Source organism: Pan troglodytes, chromosome 7, assembly GCF_028858775.2.
Source record: "Pan troglodytes isolate AG18354 chromosome 7, NHGRI_mPanTro3-v2.0_pri, whole genome shotgun sequence".
Taxonomy (NCBI): Eukaryota; Metazoa; Chordata; class Mammalia; order Primates; family Hominidae; genus Pan; species Pan troglodytes.
Genome location: NC_072405.2, coordinates 75568518 through 75584516, shown reverse-complemented (window position 1 = coordinate 75584516; position 15999 = coordinate 75568518). Strand labels below are relative to the sequence as shown.

Genomic DNA, 15999 nt, shown 5'->3' with positions numbered 1-15999 from the left:
TTTCCAGAAGCTACTTTAGTTGCATATTTTGTTACTTGCAGTTGAAAACATACATTTAATGACATTATTAATTAAAGTAACTGACATAAGATGATAACCTGAAATGGGTGGCTGCACAGTTTTGGCAACATCTAAATTTTAGTCAAGATATTTAATTGTATCCTTTCTGAAGAAAGAACATAGTAAGTCAATAAGGCAGTGGCCCCTTCCTAATCTGTCCACCCGGCTCAGTAGAGGTCAATGAATGCCCTGTGAATGCCTGCAGGAGACAACACAAAGCTGTTAGCAACGCAGGAGCTATCCTCTCTGGAACCATGCCAGGGGAATTGTCCATGTTTGCCTCCAGTTATCATATGGCCCTGGGCTCAGTGACACCAAGAACTTGCCTAAATTGTTGCCTTAGCATCTATGGATTTAATGTCCAAACTAACTCTCACTTATACCTTTTAGTAATGGTGGCTCCCACAGCTTCCCCTTCACACTGGAGGTGACAGCCCAGGTTGCAAAATTAGGTTGTGGAAGCAACATCCAGCCAGGAATCTTAGTCCAAGAAGCAGGTTGAGGTCCAAGTCACTGCTTAACAGGAGAAACGGCTTCCATTTGGAGGCCCAAGCAAAGATTTTTAAGCTCCTGTGAAATACTTTGCAATCCTTTGTTAAAGGAGGTACAATCACAATTTGTTTTGCTAGGCTTACTAGGCTTAGATATTCATACTCTATGTTACTTGAGACAAATTGAAATTTTGTACCGGATTTTGTATTCGTTTCTTAGATTTCCGGTGTCTAAAGGAGAGATTGGCCAGGCGCTGTGGCTCATGCCTGTAATCCCAGCACTTTGAGAAGCCAAGGCGAGAGGACAGCTTAAGGCCAGGAGTTGGAGACCAGCCTGGCCAACATAGGGAGACCCCCGCATCTCTACGAAACGTTTTAAAAATTAGCAGGGCATGGTGGTGAGCACTTAGCTACTCAAGACTGAGGTGGGAGAATCTCTTGAGGATCCTAGAAGATGGAAGCTGCTGTGAGCCATGACTGCACTACTGCACTCTAGGCTGAGCAACAGAGGGAGACCCTGTCTCTAAAAACAAAACCAACCAACCAAAACACAAAAACAAATTGGCCGGGCGCAGTGGCTCACACCTGTAATTCCAGCACTTTGGGAGGCTGAGGCAGGCGGATCACGAGGTCAGGAGACGGAGTCCATCCTGGCTAACATGGTGAAACCCCGGCTCTACTAAAAATACAACAAAATTAGCTGGGCGTGGTGGCGGGCGTCTGTAGTCCCAGCTACTCGAGAGGCTGAGGCAGAAGAATGGCGTGAACCCGGGAGGCGGAGCTTGCAGTGAGCCGAAATCGAGCCACTGCACTCCAGCCTGGGCGACAGAGAGAGACTCCGCCTCAAAACAAAACAAAAGCCAAAAATATTAAGGAGAGATGACCTATCTTTAAATGAGTCAATTGTTTAATCATATGCTTTCATGTGTATTCTTTCTGGCAACAAGATCATAAGCCTTTCTCCTCCAGCATCAAGCCCAGTGCTTTGCAGTCAGGATTCTATAACACAATGAGAAAAACAGAAGTAATAAGACGTGAAAATCAACAGCAAATTATAACATGTTCATAAACAAGGTAGGTAACTGCTTTGTGAATGCTACATATATGTTTTTTGCTATGTTTGTTTGTTTTGAGACGGAGCCTCACCCAGGCTAGAGTGCAGTGGCGCGATCTTGCAACCTCCGCTGCCCGGGTTCAAGCGATTTCTCGTGCCTCAGCCTCCCGGGTAGCTGGGACTACAGGCACGCGTCACCACAATCGGCCAATTTTTTTTGTATTTTTAGTAGAGATGGGGGTTTCACCATGTTGGCCAGGCTGGTCTCGAACTCCTGACATCGGGTGATCCTCCCGCCTAGGCCTCCCAAAGGGCTGGGATTACAGGCTTGAGCCACCGCGCCCGGCCTTTTAGGGCATATTCTGCTCGTTTGCATCCACTGCAAACTGGTAAATTAAACATTGACTAGCTCTAGCAGAGTTACTCCTGAGCCTGAAAAGACCCTGCGGGAAGTCACAAAGCCCCCACATAAACTTGCTGTGTGGTACACAGCGTCGCCGCACCGCGCAACCAGGGAAGAGGGCTAAGGTGCGGGTCTCATCTCCCCTCCGCCCCCTCCCCAGAGCCGGTGCACTCAGCCCCCCCTTCGCACCCGCGGAGGGGCGGGGCCGCGTACCGGAAGAGGCGGGGCCACCGGAGTGCCTAAGAGCTGCCTTCGGATGTCGCTCTTCCTTTCCCGCGCGACCGGCGAGGGAGGAAGAAGCGCGAAGAGCCGTTAGTCATGCCGGTGTGGTGGCGGCGGCGGAGACTGCGGGCCCGTAGCTGGGCTCTGCGAGGTGAGAGTGATCGCGGTCTTAGGTCCAACTCCTCTACGTGCCGGGTTCCTCCGCCATATGGGTGCCGAGCGCGGCCCCTGTCCCTTCCCCGGGCGCAGCGGAGCGGGCGGCTGCTGCGTAGGCCAAAAGGCTACGCTCCCGGTGCCCCCAAGGCCCACGAGCTTTCCCCACAAGCCATCTGCGCAGTCGCGTTTTGTGAGTAACCACCTGGAAGGCTTAGCTGACCTTTCTCCGTCAACACCGGTTCGCTGTCCTCTGCTCAGAAACTGGGCAAGGGCCTTCTGACTTAAGGAGGTGCCTGCAAGGGACCGTCGGGGGGCTTCGTGCTCCACCCGGTCTTGGCCAGATCTCTCTTGTGTCCCCAGCAAAGTTGTGCTTGCGGCCTTGGCGGTTTCAGGCTCTTAGTAGGCAGCTTGTTTTCCTTAAAAGGGAGCGTTTTATAAATAGGAAGGTGATTATCTCTTAGGTGTCAGGACGACCCTTAGTTAACCGTACTTTGTGAGTGGCTTTGAAACTGTAATAAGCGCAGTTTACTGAGTCATTACTAGTCTCGACCCATTCGTAGAGCTAGTCGGTATTTGTTCCTGGACCTTCCTTCGTAATACGCTCTAAAGTCAAGGCATGGAGGTTGGAGAACAACACGTGCAAGTATAGGAGGCCCTTAGGCTAAATGCCTGCTACACACGGAGATGCTTGTATTTACATAGAGATGTGTATTTCTGGACATAATACAGAAGAAACCGGTCAGCAACTGGGAGGCTGGGAAAACCTGTTAGCTATTCAGAAACTTTTTTTTTTTTTGAGCCAGAGTCTGTTCTGTCGCCCAGGGTGGAGTGCAGTGACGCGATCTTGGCTCACTGAATCCTCCACCTCCCGGGGTTCAAGCAGTTCTCTGCCTCAGCCTCCCGAGTAGCTGGGATTACAGGCGCCTGCCACCACACCCGGCTAATTTTTGTATTTCTAGTAGAGACGGGGTTTCACCATCTGGCCAGGCTGGTCTTGAACTCCTGACCAGCCTGACCACTCGTGATCCACCTGCCTAGGCCTCCCAAAGTGCTGGGATTATAGGCGTGAGTTACCGCGCCCGGCCATAGAAACAAATTTTAAAATTTCATCAGTGAGACTCCGTATAGTTTTTTTTTTTTTTCTTCAAATTTGAAATGCATTGCTTCGTCTGAAATAATCATTAACTGTTAAGACGAATGTCATGTCTTATCCTTGAAATATTTTAGGTATTATTATTTTTGAGGCTTCAGTAGCTTGAATTCTGTTTTCACTGGTAAGTGCTGGGACTTCTAAAAATTTTCAAACTAAATAATTGATAAAATTGGTAGTGCAGGAAAGTTCTGAAGCATAATACAAAAGAATCCACCGATACATTTGAGAACTATAATATTACCAATACTAGGGTATCTATTGTTTACATTTCCCTGCTTCCTATTCATAGGTACCCACCGTTTGGAATTTTGTGCCCATCAGTCTTTTGGGTTTTGTGGGGAAGGGGGGTGGTGTGGATAGCTTTGTGGGGTTTTTTGTTGCTTTTTTGAGATGGATTCTCATTCCTGTCGTGCAGGCTGGAGTGCAGTCAGCACACTGCAACCTCCATCTCCCAGGTTCAAGCGATTCTCCTTCCTCAGCCTCCCGAGTAGCTAGGATTACAGGCACCCACCATCATGCCCAGTTAATTATTGTATTTTTAGTGGAGACGGGGTTTGGCCAGGCTGGTCTAGAACTCCTGACCTCAGGTGATCCACCCGCCCCGACCCCACAAAGTGCTAGGATTACAGGCAGGAGACACCGTGTCCGGCCCATTTTTTAAGCTTTGTAAAGACAGGATTATGCATGTAGTTGTCTGTAGTTCCTGTGAATCATAATATTAAACTGAAACTTTTTTTGTTTCAGTTAATTTTTTTTGAATTATTCAAAACCAGTAGTTCATATTCCTAATACTGATTGTGTGAAACATTTTCAGCATTTCAGCACATGAAAATGATTGTTTTTGCAAGCTCCAACCTTGTATGTCTTCATAAATCATTTCGTATTGCTGCCTGGCTCAATGATTTATTCTCCTGGGGTGCTGTATGACATGATTTTTTGCCCCAGTCCATGTTCTTTGCAGTTTTTAGTTAACTTGGGACTTAATTTTACAGGAATGTGTCCAGTAAAAATGCCAATATAGGTATCCCTGCTCTGAAACTGCTAGGTTTGCCGTTATAATGTTTTTAGGTGAAGGTCTTCACGTTAGTTTTTATACATCTAACCTGGCTCATAGCTCATCCTCGTCGAGCTGTGAGACAGAAAAGCAATGGCTGTGTACTCACTATGACCATTATGTCTTAAAATCAAAACTGCCACAGTGAAGGATATCATAAAATGTTTCCACCATTTTCCTGCCAGTGCTAATGGCTCCTGTTTCCAGATTAGAATAAGCTCATTTTTGGAATTACTAGGTGCTAATGAGACAAACATACTCAGTTACAGAGGTTTGGGTTTGTCAGTACTGACTATCAAAAAAGCAGAAACAGGTAATAGAATAATAGTACTTTTTTATTAAAAAGTGGTTTGGGAGTCTGAAAGGTAGGTTGCAAGTACAGTTCCTAAAGGAATGAGATTCTCTTCTTGGACCATTCCTACATATGATGCCCAACAAACTGCAAATAAAAATGGGAATTCGAAATGTAATATTTAATTTCCAGGTGCAAGAAAGCCTTTGAGGTGAAGGTGTATGAAGGTCATCATAACAGATGTTTTCCAAAAACTTGTAGAAGGTTGTGAAAAAACTACTAGGATCACACGGCATGTATTGAGGTACCTAAATTTAATTAATGTTAGTTATGTGATGTATTCTTGACTGATAGGTTTAATAGCTGGCACAATGATGACTTAAATTACTTTTTGCCGTTTACCCAGCTGAGGGTGTCTTTGAAGAAATAATTTTAAGACTGAGATGCCAGTACTGTACATTGATTAATTACTGACATGTATGTAAGGCAATAATTTAATTAAGGGTGAATATTCTTTCTTTTTAGCATATAGGTTGCTGTAGATGAATGTTCTTAGCTGTCATGTTTAAAAATACTTCTGCTTCGTTACCTCAAGTAAGTGATTTGTCAAGCAACTATGTCTGCTGACAGTTCAGAAAGCATCTGATAAACTTAAGGGTGGGGGCAGATTCTTGTTGAAGTTGCTTTTGCATGTGTGGTATTCTCAACATTAATTTTTTGAGGGGCACTTGTGAATATTGAGGTTATATGAGAACTTTGAGTATGGAATGATTTTCACTGTGGTTTCTGACTTTGTTTTGGAGGTGTGGCATGCAGCATTTTGGAAGGAAAATTGAAGACTTGTTCAAGAAAACATGAACAGAAGCAAATGATGAAAATGAGCATTTTACTTGATGTTGATAACATCACAATAAATTATGGAGAAAAATACATATTTGGCTAACTTTTAATTGCTGAACAATAAAGTGTTTTCTTTTAAATCAACTCTAAATAGCTCCATTCTCATAGTCACTAGTCAGACCTGTTTTGAACATATTCGAAAGATTATAATCTTGTCAATAATTAGCTTATTTATGGGTGGTGATTCTCATTGAGGCTGACAGCTGGGGAGACATTGCTTGTACCTCTAGGTTCCCTGTCTGGCTTCCCCTTCAGAGCCTGCTGTTGTACCAGGTGGTTGAATCTTAAAACTCTTTAATACCAAATAGCAATCAAATTCCCCCTTACAGATAAAGGTTTCACCTTTTTTATTCAGTTTGCTTTCATCTTTGTGAACAAAAAAGTCATCCTAATACTAGTACATGTAATAACTAAGCAATATGCTATGTTAAGAGAAATGACTGAGCAGACTAGTCTGTCTAGGACTAAATTGGCAAGAATTCTAAAGCTGAATTTATATCTGGGTGAAGGTTTAGAGCTAAATCTTTTCTCCTGTTGAGTACTAGCTTATAAATTCCTTTTACCAAGGTTATAATTTTTATATGATAAATGGTATAAAACCTGTATAGCAACATCTTAGTCATTTCCCTCAGTATAGACTTTGGGGGGTACAAGTGCAGTTCTGTTGCATAGGTATATGAAGTAGTTTGGAGTCTGAGCTTTTTGTGCAGCCATTACCTGAATGGTGTACATTGCACCCATTAATTTTTCATCCTGCACCCCACCCCCTTCTAATTCTCCAATAACCTTTAAAATACCGTTGGCATATTTAATATTAATGAATTACCTCCCATAATTGTTTCTGAATGTACACTTCTACTCTTTAATGAGAAACTTAAACATTTTAATTTTTTTGTGGTGAAGTAACCATCTTTGAGACTGAGGTTGGGTTTTTTGAGCTGGGGAGATTAAGGTGGCAGTGAGCTATGATTGCATCAGTACGCTACAGCTTGGGTGACAGCTACATATAAATATGTATATATAAATATAGATAAGTAAATAAAAGCCATCTTTGTGCCATGCATGGTGGCTCCTGTAATCCCAACACTGGGAAGCTGAGGTACTGAGATGGGAGGATGACTTGAGACCAGCCTGGGAAACATGGCAAAATTCCATCTCTACAAAAAATGCAGAAGTTATCCCAGGGTGGTAGCATGTCCCTGTAGTCCCAGCTACTCGGAGGCCTAAGGTGGGAGAATTACTTGCAAGGTCAAGGCTGCAGGGAGCTGAGGTGGTGCCACAACCCTCCAAATGGTGACAGCCCCTGTCTCCAAAAAAAAAAAGTTTTTAAACTTTCCAATTGTAAAAGGATTCTAGTTTTATAAAATAGGAATGTGTTTTGCCTTCCCCCCATAGAGAGCCAGACATGTTTGAAATGTAGTATTTGAGAAGCACAAAATAAACATCTTAACATTATAGAACTGTAATATGTAAATATTTTGTTGAAAACTACCTTTGTCACCAGTCGTGTTGGCTCATACCTGTTGTCTTAGCACTTTGGGAGACCGAGGCAGGCAGATCACCTGAGGTCGGGAGTTCAAGACCAGCCTGGCCAACATGGTGAAACCCTGTCTCTACTAAAAATACAAAAATTAGCCAGTCATGGTGGAGTGCACCTGTAATCCCAGCAGGAGAATCACTTGAACCCGGGAGGTGGAGGTTGCAGTGCCAAGATCACACCACTGCACTCTAGCCTGCGTGACAGAGCGAGACCCCATCTCAAAAAAACAACAAAAACACTACCTTTGGCTTCTGAAAACTAATACTGTTTACTCCCTGCTACTAGTAGGTATTCAGTAATAGTGAACAACTTCCTCTGGGTCCTGTAGAGAGTGGGAGAGGTCCAGCTGTATAGTTAAGCATCTCTGTTAAGGGACCAATTTTGAAAGAATTGATGCATGGTAACATCTTGGTTAATAAAGTGGCAATTTGGTAATGACATTTTGCTTTTCTGTGAATAGAACTGATCTTTTATTAAAGTTATGGAAACTGAACTAAAAAGGATTTATAAATTTTACAAGATGGATTTGTTTTCTCATGGTGCCCCTATCTTTTCAGAGCAGATATCTTCCCTCCAAAAATGAGGACTAGATTTGCAAGTTGGTTTCTTTGCCTTTTGGAGCCTTTCTTGTAACCAGTTAGGGTTAGAGAGCCAATTTATAAGTTATTGGCTCCTTGTTTCCGTGTAAAGTATTTTTTTCATTTAACCTAGCGTATACATATGGAAAACTTCCAAGGCTTTTCCCGATTCCATATTTAGGGCTTCTAAAACAGTAGTATGTAATGGACAGGCCAGTAATAAAGTATGAAAAGGCCTTATATTTGAAGCTTCGGGTTATATAAAGTATTTACTCATCAGTTTAGCAAGTTCACAAGTGGAAGAAAAATGTTTTAGAGTAATTTGTAGGTAAAGAGTTATTGCCATCTTGTGACAGTAGAGTGAACTACGTAAAGGTTGCCATTTTACACACTGCTCAAATTGCAACATTTACATTTTTATCTGTTCACCACTGGTATTCTGGGCTAACCAGGTTTTTCTTTATAGTATTCTCCTTGACAACTTTATCACTTTAAATTGTCCACATTGTTCTAAGCTTTAAAATTCTGTTGGTTTTAGAGGTTTGGATTAGTATTTATCCCATTAGCAATTAGTTTTGAGGGGACTATATTTTATATTTTTAAAAACAGTATTGTAATATATTCCTGTACAGAGTATTATCAAAGCATTACTTCAAAGTCACTCTCAAAATAGTCACACTTTTTCTCCACTGCTTAAGTAGGAATGAACAAAAATTCCTCAAATTGCTTATTCATCACTAGAGAAAATAGTTGTCCCAGGTCCATATGTGGCAATAAATTGTTCCAGCTGTTGTTGGCACTGAGTCAGATAGAGATCCCTTTGCTCTAAGTATTCTTCATTATACAGTTCAAATGGAAATACTGCATTTGGAGCAACACAAAATACAGTGGCCCCTAAATGAAGAAGATAATAGAGTGTAAATGACAAATACTCCTTAAAATGACAAGTATGAAATCACATTTTCAACCAAAATATTTTAATGGAATCTTAAAAATTAAGTCTGAGCCCATGTGGTTCTGTGAAAAATAAAAGTTAAAAAATTAAGTTCTGACCTATTCAGTAGAGTATTTCAATAATCATTATTGAAATCTGACTCTTGTTTTCTGAAACCCAGAAAGCAGGTTCAGTAAGTGCACAAGCATTGGTACCAGGGCCAATGGAAGAAGTATGTTGATATTTATATTTTAAAGTTTGGAACTAGAAACTTGCCTTCTACTGAAATAGTCATTATAGTTTTGAAGCTGATGAGTGATGTGAGGAGGTGACAGGAGTAGGGAGAAAAGGTACTGGAAGGTAAGGAAATACTAATCTTTATTTGATAACGGTTAAGTGGACGATCAAAGATAAAGACATTGTAGTACATTTCTCAGTTGTTAAAACCATTCACATAAAGGCAGACAACATAAATCTATGGAAGGGTTTCAAGACCATTCTAGGGGAAAGGACAGATTCACTTTGGATTTGGCCATGATTTGCTGAATGTGACATCAAAAGTACAGGCACCAAAAGAAAATACACATAAATGGGACCATATCAAAATTTAAAACTGCATAAAACAATACAATCCACAGTGAAAAGGCAACCCATGGAATGGGAGAAAATACTTGCAAATCATATCTCTGATAAAGGGGTCTATAAATCCACAGTAAGAAAATAATCATTAAAAAATAGGCAGAGAACTAATATCATTTCTCTAAAGAAAAACAAATGACCAATAAGCACATGAGAAAGATGTTCAACATCACTAATCACTAGGAAAATACAAATCAAAACTACAATGAGCTACCACCTCACACCTATAAGGATTTATTATAAAAATAAAAAACAGAAAATGACAAGTGTTAGAGAGGATGTGGAGAAATTAGAAGCTTTGTGCACTGTTGGGAATGGAAAATGGTGCACCCACTGTGGAAAACAGGATGGCGGTTCATCAAAAAGAGTAAACAATTACTGTATGATACAGCACTTTCACTTCTGGGTATATACCCAAAAGAACTGAAAGCAGGGTCTTAAAGAGATATTAGCACACCCACGCTCATAGCAGTGTAATTCACAATAGACAAAGGTGGAAGCAACAGAAATGTCCATTGACAGGTGAATGGATAAACGAAACATTCTATTTACATACAATAGGATGTTATTCAGCCTTAAAAAGGAAGGAAATTCTAATACATGCATAATATGGATGAACCTTGAGAACATTATGCTAAGTGAAATAAGCCAGTTATGAAAGGACAAATGTATGATTCCACTTATATGAGGTACCTAGAATAGTCAAATTCATAGAGGCAGTAGAGTGATGGCTCCCAGGAGGAGTAGAGGAGGAAACGAGGAATTACTGTTTAATGGGTACGCAGTTTCAGTTTGGGAAGATGAAAAAGCTCTGGCGACGAAGAGTGGTGATGGTTGCCCAACAGTGTGAATGTGAATGTACTAAACACACTGAACTGAACATTTTAAAATGGTTAAAATAAGTAGATTTTACACTTTACTTCAATTTAAAAATTGACCATGAGGAGGTAAGCTCTTCTCTTTTATTCATTAATTCATTGAACAAGTACTTAATGTGACAGGCCAAGAGTACAGTTTAGCAACTGTGCCAAGCAGTGCCCACCTTCCTAGAGCCTCATAAGAACAGCCTCAGACTTCTGACTGCTTCCTTTCCTACCTGATCTTCTCTGAAAGCTTACTATCTCTTAAGAACACTGCTTTCCTTGTGCCTCTCCAAAATGAAGCTTTTTTTTCCCAAACATCCCATATACATAGTGTCACAAGACACAGTCAGAGCCTAGCTTGCTGCCCCTCTGCTGCTTCCAGACCATTCTTTCCCATGCTTCCCTTTTGGTAAAAAATTCTTTCTCCTTTGATGCTCAGTGCCACCTGGTTTTACTATCCTTCTCCTTCTATAGTCAACCAGCAGCTCTTAGCACTTTGCTCAAAATCTTCCTTTCTCCCCTAATACCTGACATTCAGTGATTTTCATGTGGATAACCCATTTAACTCCCTTGCGATGCCCCACCTTTCCCTTCCGCCTCAGCCATACATCCCACGGTCATAGGAAACTAGTATCACCAGAAACTTACTTCAAAACCTTGAGTTCCCACTTACTTCAAAACCACAACCCACTCCCCTACTCTACCTCCTATGCTTCCAGTTCACTTGCTCAAATGTTTCAGGTCTACAGAGACCCCCAATCTGCTTCCTCTAATTCACTTCCTTCCTTAACCAGCTTAAAAGTCCCTCCCTTTAGCCAGTCCCTCCACTCCTTTGCCCCTCAGCACCACTCTGCCACACTCACCTATCAAAACCTCAATTCTGCACGAACCCAACCATTCACCTTGTGCTGGCACGAAGGCTGCTAGGCAGAAAATCATACAACTGGCATTTCTTCTTTTCCCTTTAAGTGAATCACAGTAACTCCAAACGATCACCTGCCTGGCAACCCTGCTGAGTTTCCCTCGGACACTTCTCTTCTAGCCCCCACAATAACTATTATATTCCATTCTTTCCTCCTCAAACCTTTCATTTTCAGCTGATGACATCAAGTAAAGTATATGGCCAGACTTACAAACCTACCTGGTTCTGTATCCATTTTCTTCCCATCTGTAAAATGGCCAATACATGTACCCTGGATCCTAACCCCTCTCACCTTTTTTGTACTTCACTTGTTGATCTTCCTGTCTTTCTATAGTGTTATTAGTTTACTCTTTACTGCACATCATATGATTTTATACCTTCTATCTTTAAAAAAAAAAAAAGTTCCTTCCTGAACCACACATCCTTCTCCAGCAATTCCCTCATTTCTTTCCTCATCTTCATAGTTTGTCTATGTGTGCTGTCTCCATAGCCTCATCTCCATTCCCACGCCACTGAAATATCTCTGATCATGGCTACCTACAACCTTTAGGTTACCAAACTGAATCTTACTCAAACTCTCAGTAGCATGTAATTCAGTTGACCACTCTGCCCCTTTCTGGAAAAACTCTCATTTCTTAGAAAGAAAATCACACAACACTTGATTTTCTTTCTACATTCAAGGCTGCTTCTAAGCCTCCTTTGTTAGTTCCTCCTCCACAACCCCATTTATAAATATTGGAATCTTCAAGGGCAGTCCTGGGGTTCCCACTAGTCTCCATCTAGGTGATTTCATCCATTCCTTGGCTTTGAGTACCACCTCTATGCTGGTGATTCCTAAATTATATTCCTAGGTTAGAACTTTTCTCTAAGCTCCAGATTATTTTATCTCTCTATTGATATATCCGTAGGATATCTCCTTTAAAAAAAAAGTTATATATATACTCACACTTTTCCTCCACTGCTTAAGTAGGAATGAACAAAAATCATACATATATAAATATATAAATATATAAATATATATAAATATAAATATATATAAATATAAATATATATAAATATATAAAATATATATAAATATATAAATAAATATATAAAACTTTTTTTTTTTGAGACGGAGTCTGGCTTTGTCATCTAGGCTGGAGTGCAGTGGCGTGATCTTGGCTCACTGCAACCTCTGCCTCCCAGATTCAAGCGATTCTCCTGCCTCAGACTCCCGAGTAGTTGGGATTACAGACGCGCACCACTACGCCCAACTAATTTTTGTCTTTTTAGTAGAGACAGGGTTTCACCATGTTGGCCAGGCTGGTCTTGAACTCCTGACCTTGTGATCTGCCCACCTTGGCCTCACAAAGTGCTGGTGTGAGCCACCGCTCCTGGCCATTTATTTTATTTTTTTTAATTAGGGTCTTGCTATGTTGCCCAGGTTGGTTTCAAACTCCTGGGCTCAAGCAATCCTTTCGCTTTGGCCTCCCAAAGTGCTGGGATTACAGATGTGAGCCACTGTGCTCAGCCTATAGAATATCTCAAAGTTATATCTATAATTTGATTTTTCTCCCAGCTCTTTTTCTTTCTTTCTCCCCAATCTTGGTAAATGGCATGATTATCCACCCAGCTACTCAAGGCAGAAACATGGGAGTTTTCCTTAATTACCCCCCTCCTCCCTTCCGCTGCCCCCAACTCTTAAATCTAGTTCATGAGCACAACCTATTGGTTTGTGCATCTAACGTGTATCTCTAATTCACTAATTTCTTTCCATTTCTACTGACTCTACCTAGTTGAATCTCTCATTATCATCTAACTGGACTACAACAACTGGTCTCCCACTTTCTGCTCTTAACCATTCTCCATACCTCCAACCCATTCTCCATACCAACTCCAAACATGGTATTTCAAAAATATAATTGATCACATTAGTTCTCTGTTCCTCATTGCACTTGGATTACAATCCCAATTTTCTACCATGGTCTGTCTGGTCTTACTTTCCTCTCTAACCTCAACTACGATGCTTACTCTGCTTACTATGTTTTAGCCACCCTGGCCCTCTTTCAGTGTTTTGAAAACACCTGCATATGTGGTTCCCCTCTAATTTGACTTCTCATTCTTCAGCTATCTGCTTAAATAAATATCATTTCCTTAGAGAAGTCTCCCTAAAATCCAAAGTAAGTCCCTTCCATTGTTCTTTCTCATAACATCCTGTTGGTTTTCTTCATAGCATCGATCTCAATTTGTATTATATATTCATTAGTGTCTTTAGTTTTTTTGTTTTTTTTTTTTGGATACAGGGTCTTACTCTGTTGCCCAGGCTAAAGTGCAGTGGCATGATCATGGCTCATTGCAGCCTTGACCTCCTGGGCTCAAGCCATCCTCCCACCTCAGCTTACCGAGTAGCTGGGACTACAGGTATACACCATCACACCCATCTATTTAAAAAATTTTTTTCTATGTAGATGGGAGGTCTCACCATGTTGACCAAGCTAGTCTCGAACTCCTGGGCTCAAGTGATTCTCCTGCCTTGGCCTCCCAAAGTGCTGGGATTACAGGCATGAGCCATGATGCCCCTCCATGTGTTTACTTTTTTTTTTTTTTTTTTAGACAGAGTCTTGCTCTGTCACCCAGGCTGGAGGGCAGTGGTACGATCTCGGCTCACTGCAACCTCCACCCACCAGGTTCAAGCAATTCTCCTGCCTCAGCCTCCCAAGTAGTTGGGACTATAGGCACACACCACCACACCCGGCTAATTTTTGTGTTTTTAGTAGAGATGGGGTTTCACCATTTGTCCAGGCTGGTCTCGAACTCCTGACCTCAAGTGATCCGCTGCCCCGGCCTCCCAAAGTGTTGGGATTATAGGTGTGAACCACTGCGCCTGGCCCATGTGTTCACTTTTTAATGTCTGTTCTCTCACTAGGCTATAAGTTCTACCAGGGCAGAGACTGCAACTTTTTTCACTACTATGTAACTAGTGCCTAGCACCTAGTTATCATTCAATAAATATTTATTGACTCACATATTGGAAAAAAGATCACGAATATTTAGTTCAAATAGTGATAATTATGAGGCATATTATGAGAACATATAACACACTATAATTTTAATACATCAATCCTCAAATTATAATTAACCTCAAATTACCTTTACAGTTTTACTTTAATATATACGGCCATACCTCAGAGATATTGCAGGTTCAGTTCCAGATCACCACAAAAAAGTGAATATCACAATAAAGCAAGCCACGTCAATTATTTGTTTTCCCAATGTACATAAAAGTTATATTTACCCTATATTGTAGTCTACTAAGTGTGCAATAGCATTATGTCTAAAAATAAGATGCAAACATACCTTAATTTAAAAATGGTTTATTGCTAAAAAATGCTAAAAATCATCCTCTGCCTTCAGAAGTCATAATCTTTTTGCTGGTGGAAGGTCTTGTCTCCATGTAGATGACTGCTGATTGATCAACATCAGCATACAGTTTGTTGAAGGTTGGGATGGCTGTGACAATTTCTTAAAATGAGACAATAATGAAGTTTGCTACATCAATTGACTCTTCCTTTCATGAAAGATTTCTTTGTAGCATGTGATGTTGGTTTTTTTTTTTTGGTCATTTTTATTTTATTTATGTTTTTTATTACACTTTAAGTTCTGGGGTACATGTGCAGAACATGCAGGTTTGTAACATAGGTATACACGTGCCATGGTGGTTTGCTGCACCCATCAACCCGTCACCTACATTAGGTATTTCTCTTAATGCTATCCCTCCGCTAGCTCTCCCCACCAACAGGCCCCGGTGTGTGATGTTCCCCTCCCTGTGTCCATGTGTTCTCATTGTTCAACTCCCACTTATGAGTGAGAACATGTGGTGTTTGGTTTTCTGTTCTTGTGTTAGTTTGGTGAGAATGATGATTTCCAGCTTCATCCATGTCCCTGCAAAGTACATGAACTCATTCTTTTTTATGGCTGCATAATATTCCATGGTGTATATGTGCCACATTTTTGTTATCCAGTCTATCATTGATGGGCTTTAGGGTGATGTTGTTTGATAGCATATTTACCCACAGCGGAACTTCTTTCAAAATTGCAGGCAATCCTCTCAAACACTGCCACTGCTTTATCAACTAAGTTTATGGACTATTCTAAATCCTTTGTTGTCATTTCAACAATGTTCACAGAATCTTCCCCAGGAATAGATTCCATCTCAAGAAACCACTTTCTTTACATCCATAAGAAGCAACTTCTCATCCGTTCATGTTTGATCATCAGTCTATAGCAATTAAGTCACATCTTCAGGCTCCACTTCTAATTCTAGTTCTCTTGCTGTTGCCGCCACATTTGCAGTTACTTCCTCCACTGAAGTCTTGAACCCCTCAAAGTCATCCAGGAGGGCTGGAATCAACTTCTTCCAAACTCCTGTTAATGTAGATATTTTAACCTCCTCCCATAAATCATGAATGTTCTTAATCACATCTAGAATGGCAAATCTTTTCCAGAAGGTTTTCAATGACTTTGCCCAGCTCCATCAGAGGAATCATGACAGTGATGGACTTAAGAAATGTATTTCTAAAATAACAAGTCTTGAATGTTGAAATTACTTCTTGATCCAGGGGCTGCAGAATGCATGTTAGCAGGCATAATAACAACATTCATGTCTTTGTACATCTTCATTAGAGCTCTTGGGAGGCCAGGTGCATTGTCAATGAGCAGTAATCTTTTGAAGGGAATCCTTTTTTTTTTTTTTTTTTTC

The 15999-nt window shown here is 41.1% G+C and overlaps 1 protein-coding gene, 1 long non-coding RNA gene and 1 other non-coding gene across 21 annotated transcripts in view; 2 read left to right on the top strand and 1 right to left on the bottom strand.

Moving 5' to 3' along the window:
• MCMDC2 (minichromosome maintenance domain containing 2) overlaps positions 1-15999 on the bottom strand; it is a 121653-nt gene that overhangs the window by 63266 nt on the left and 42388 nt on the right. For 5 of the 19 annotated variants that reach the window (XM_001161853.7, XM_009455468.5, XM_016960228.4 and 2 more), the window contains one exon: positions 5687-8797. The exons of 6 other annotated variants lie outside the window; for them this stretch is intronic. In XM_001161853.7, the coding sequence (XP_001161853.2) occupies positions 8631-8797 (167 nt within the window). In that variant the 3' untranslated portion in view covers positions 5687-8630. Of the gene's footprint in view, positions 1-443; positions 594-1136; positions 1228-1440; positions 1551-2221; positions 2803-5686; positions 8798-14542; positions 14763-15999 lie in introns of those variants that run through there. 8 more of the 19 variants (XR_010159261.1, XR_010159263.1, XM_054657355.2 and 5 more) reach the window with 5 other exon arrangements.
• On the top strand, positions 2252-5869 carry LOC104007632 (uncharacterized). Its single transcript, XR_681912.3, has 4 exons — positions 2252-2381; positions 5078-5189; positions 5411-5479; positions 5689-5869. It is a non-coding gene; the product is annotated as an uncharacterized LOC104007632 (long non-coding RNA).
• On the top strand, positions 5248-5336 carry LOC112204291 (small nucleolar RNA SNORD87). The gene has a single exon (XR_002937862.1). It is a non-coding gene; the product is annotated as a small nucleolar RNA SNORD87 (small nucleolar RNA).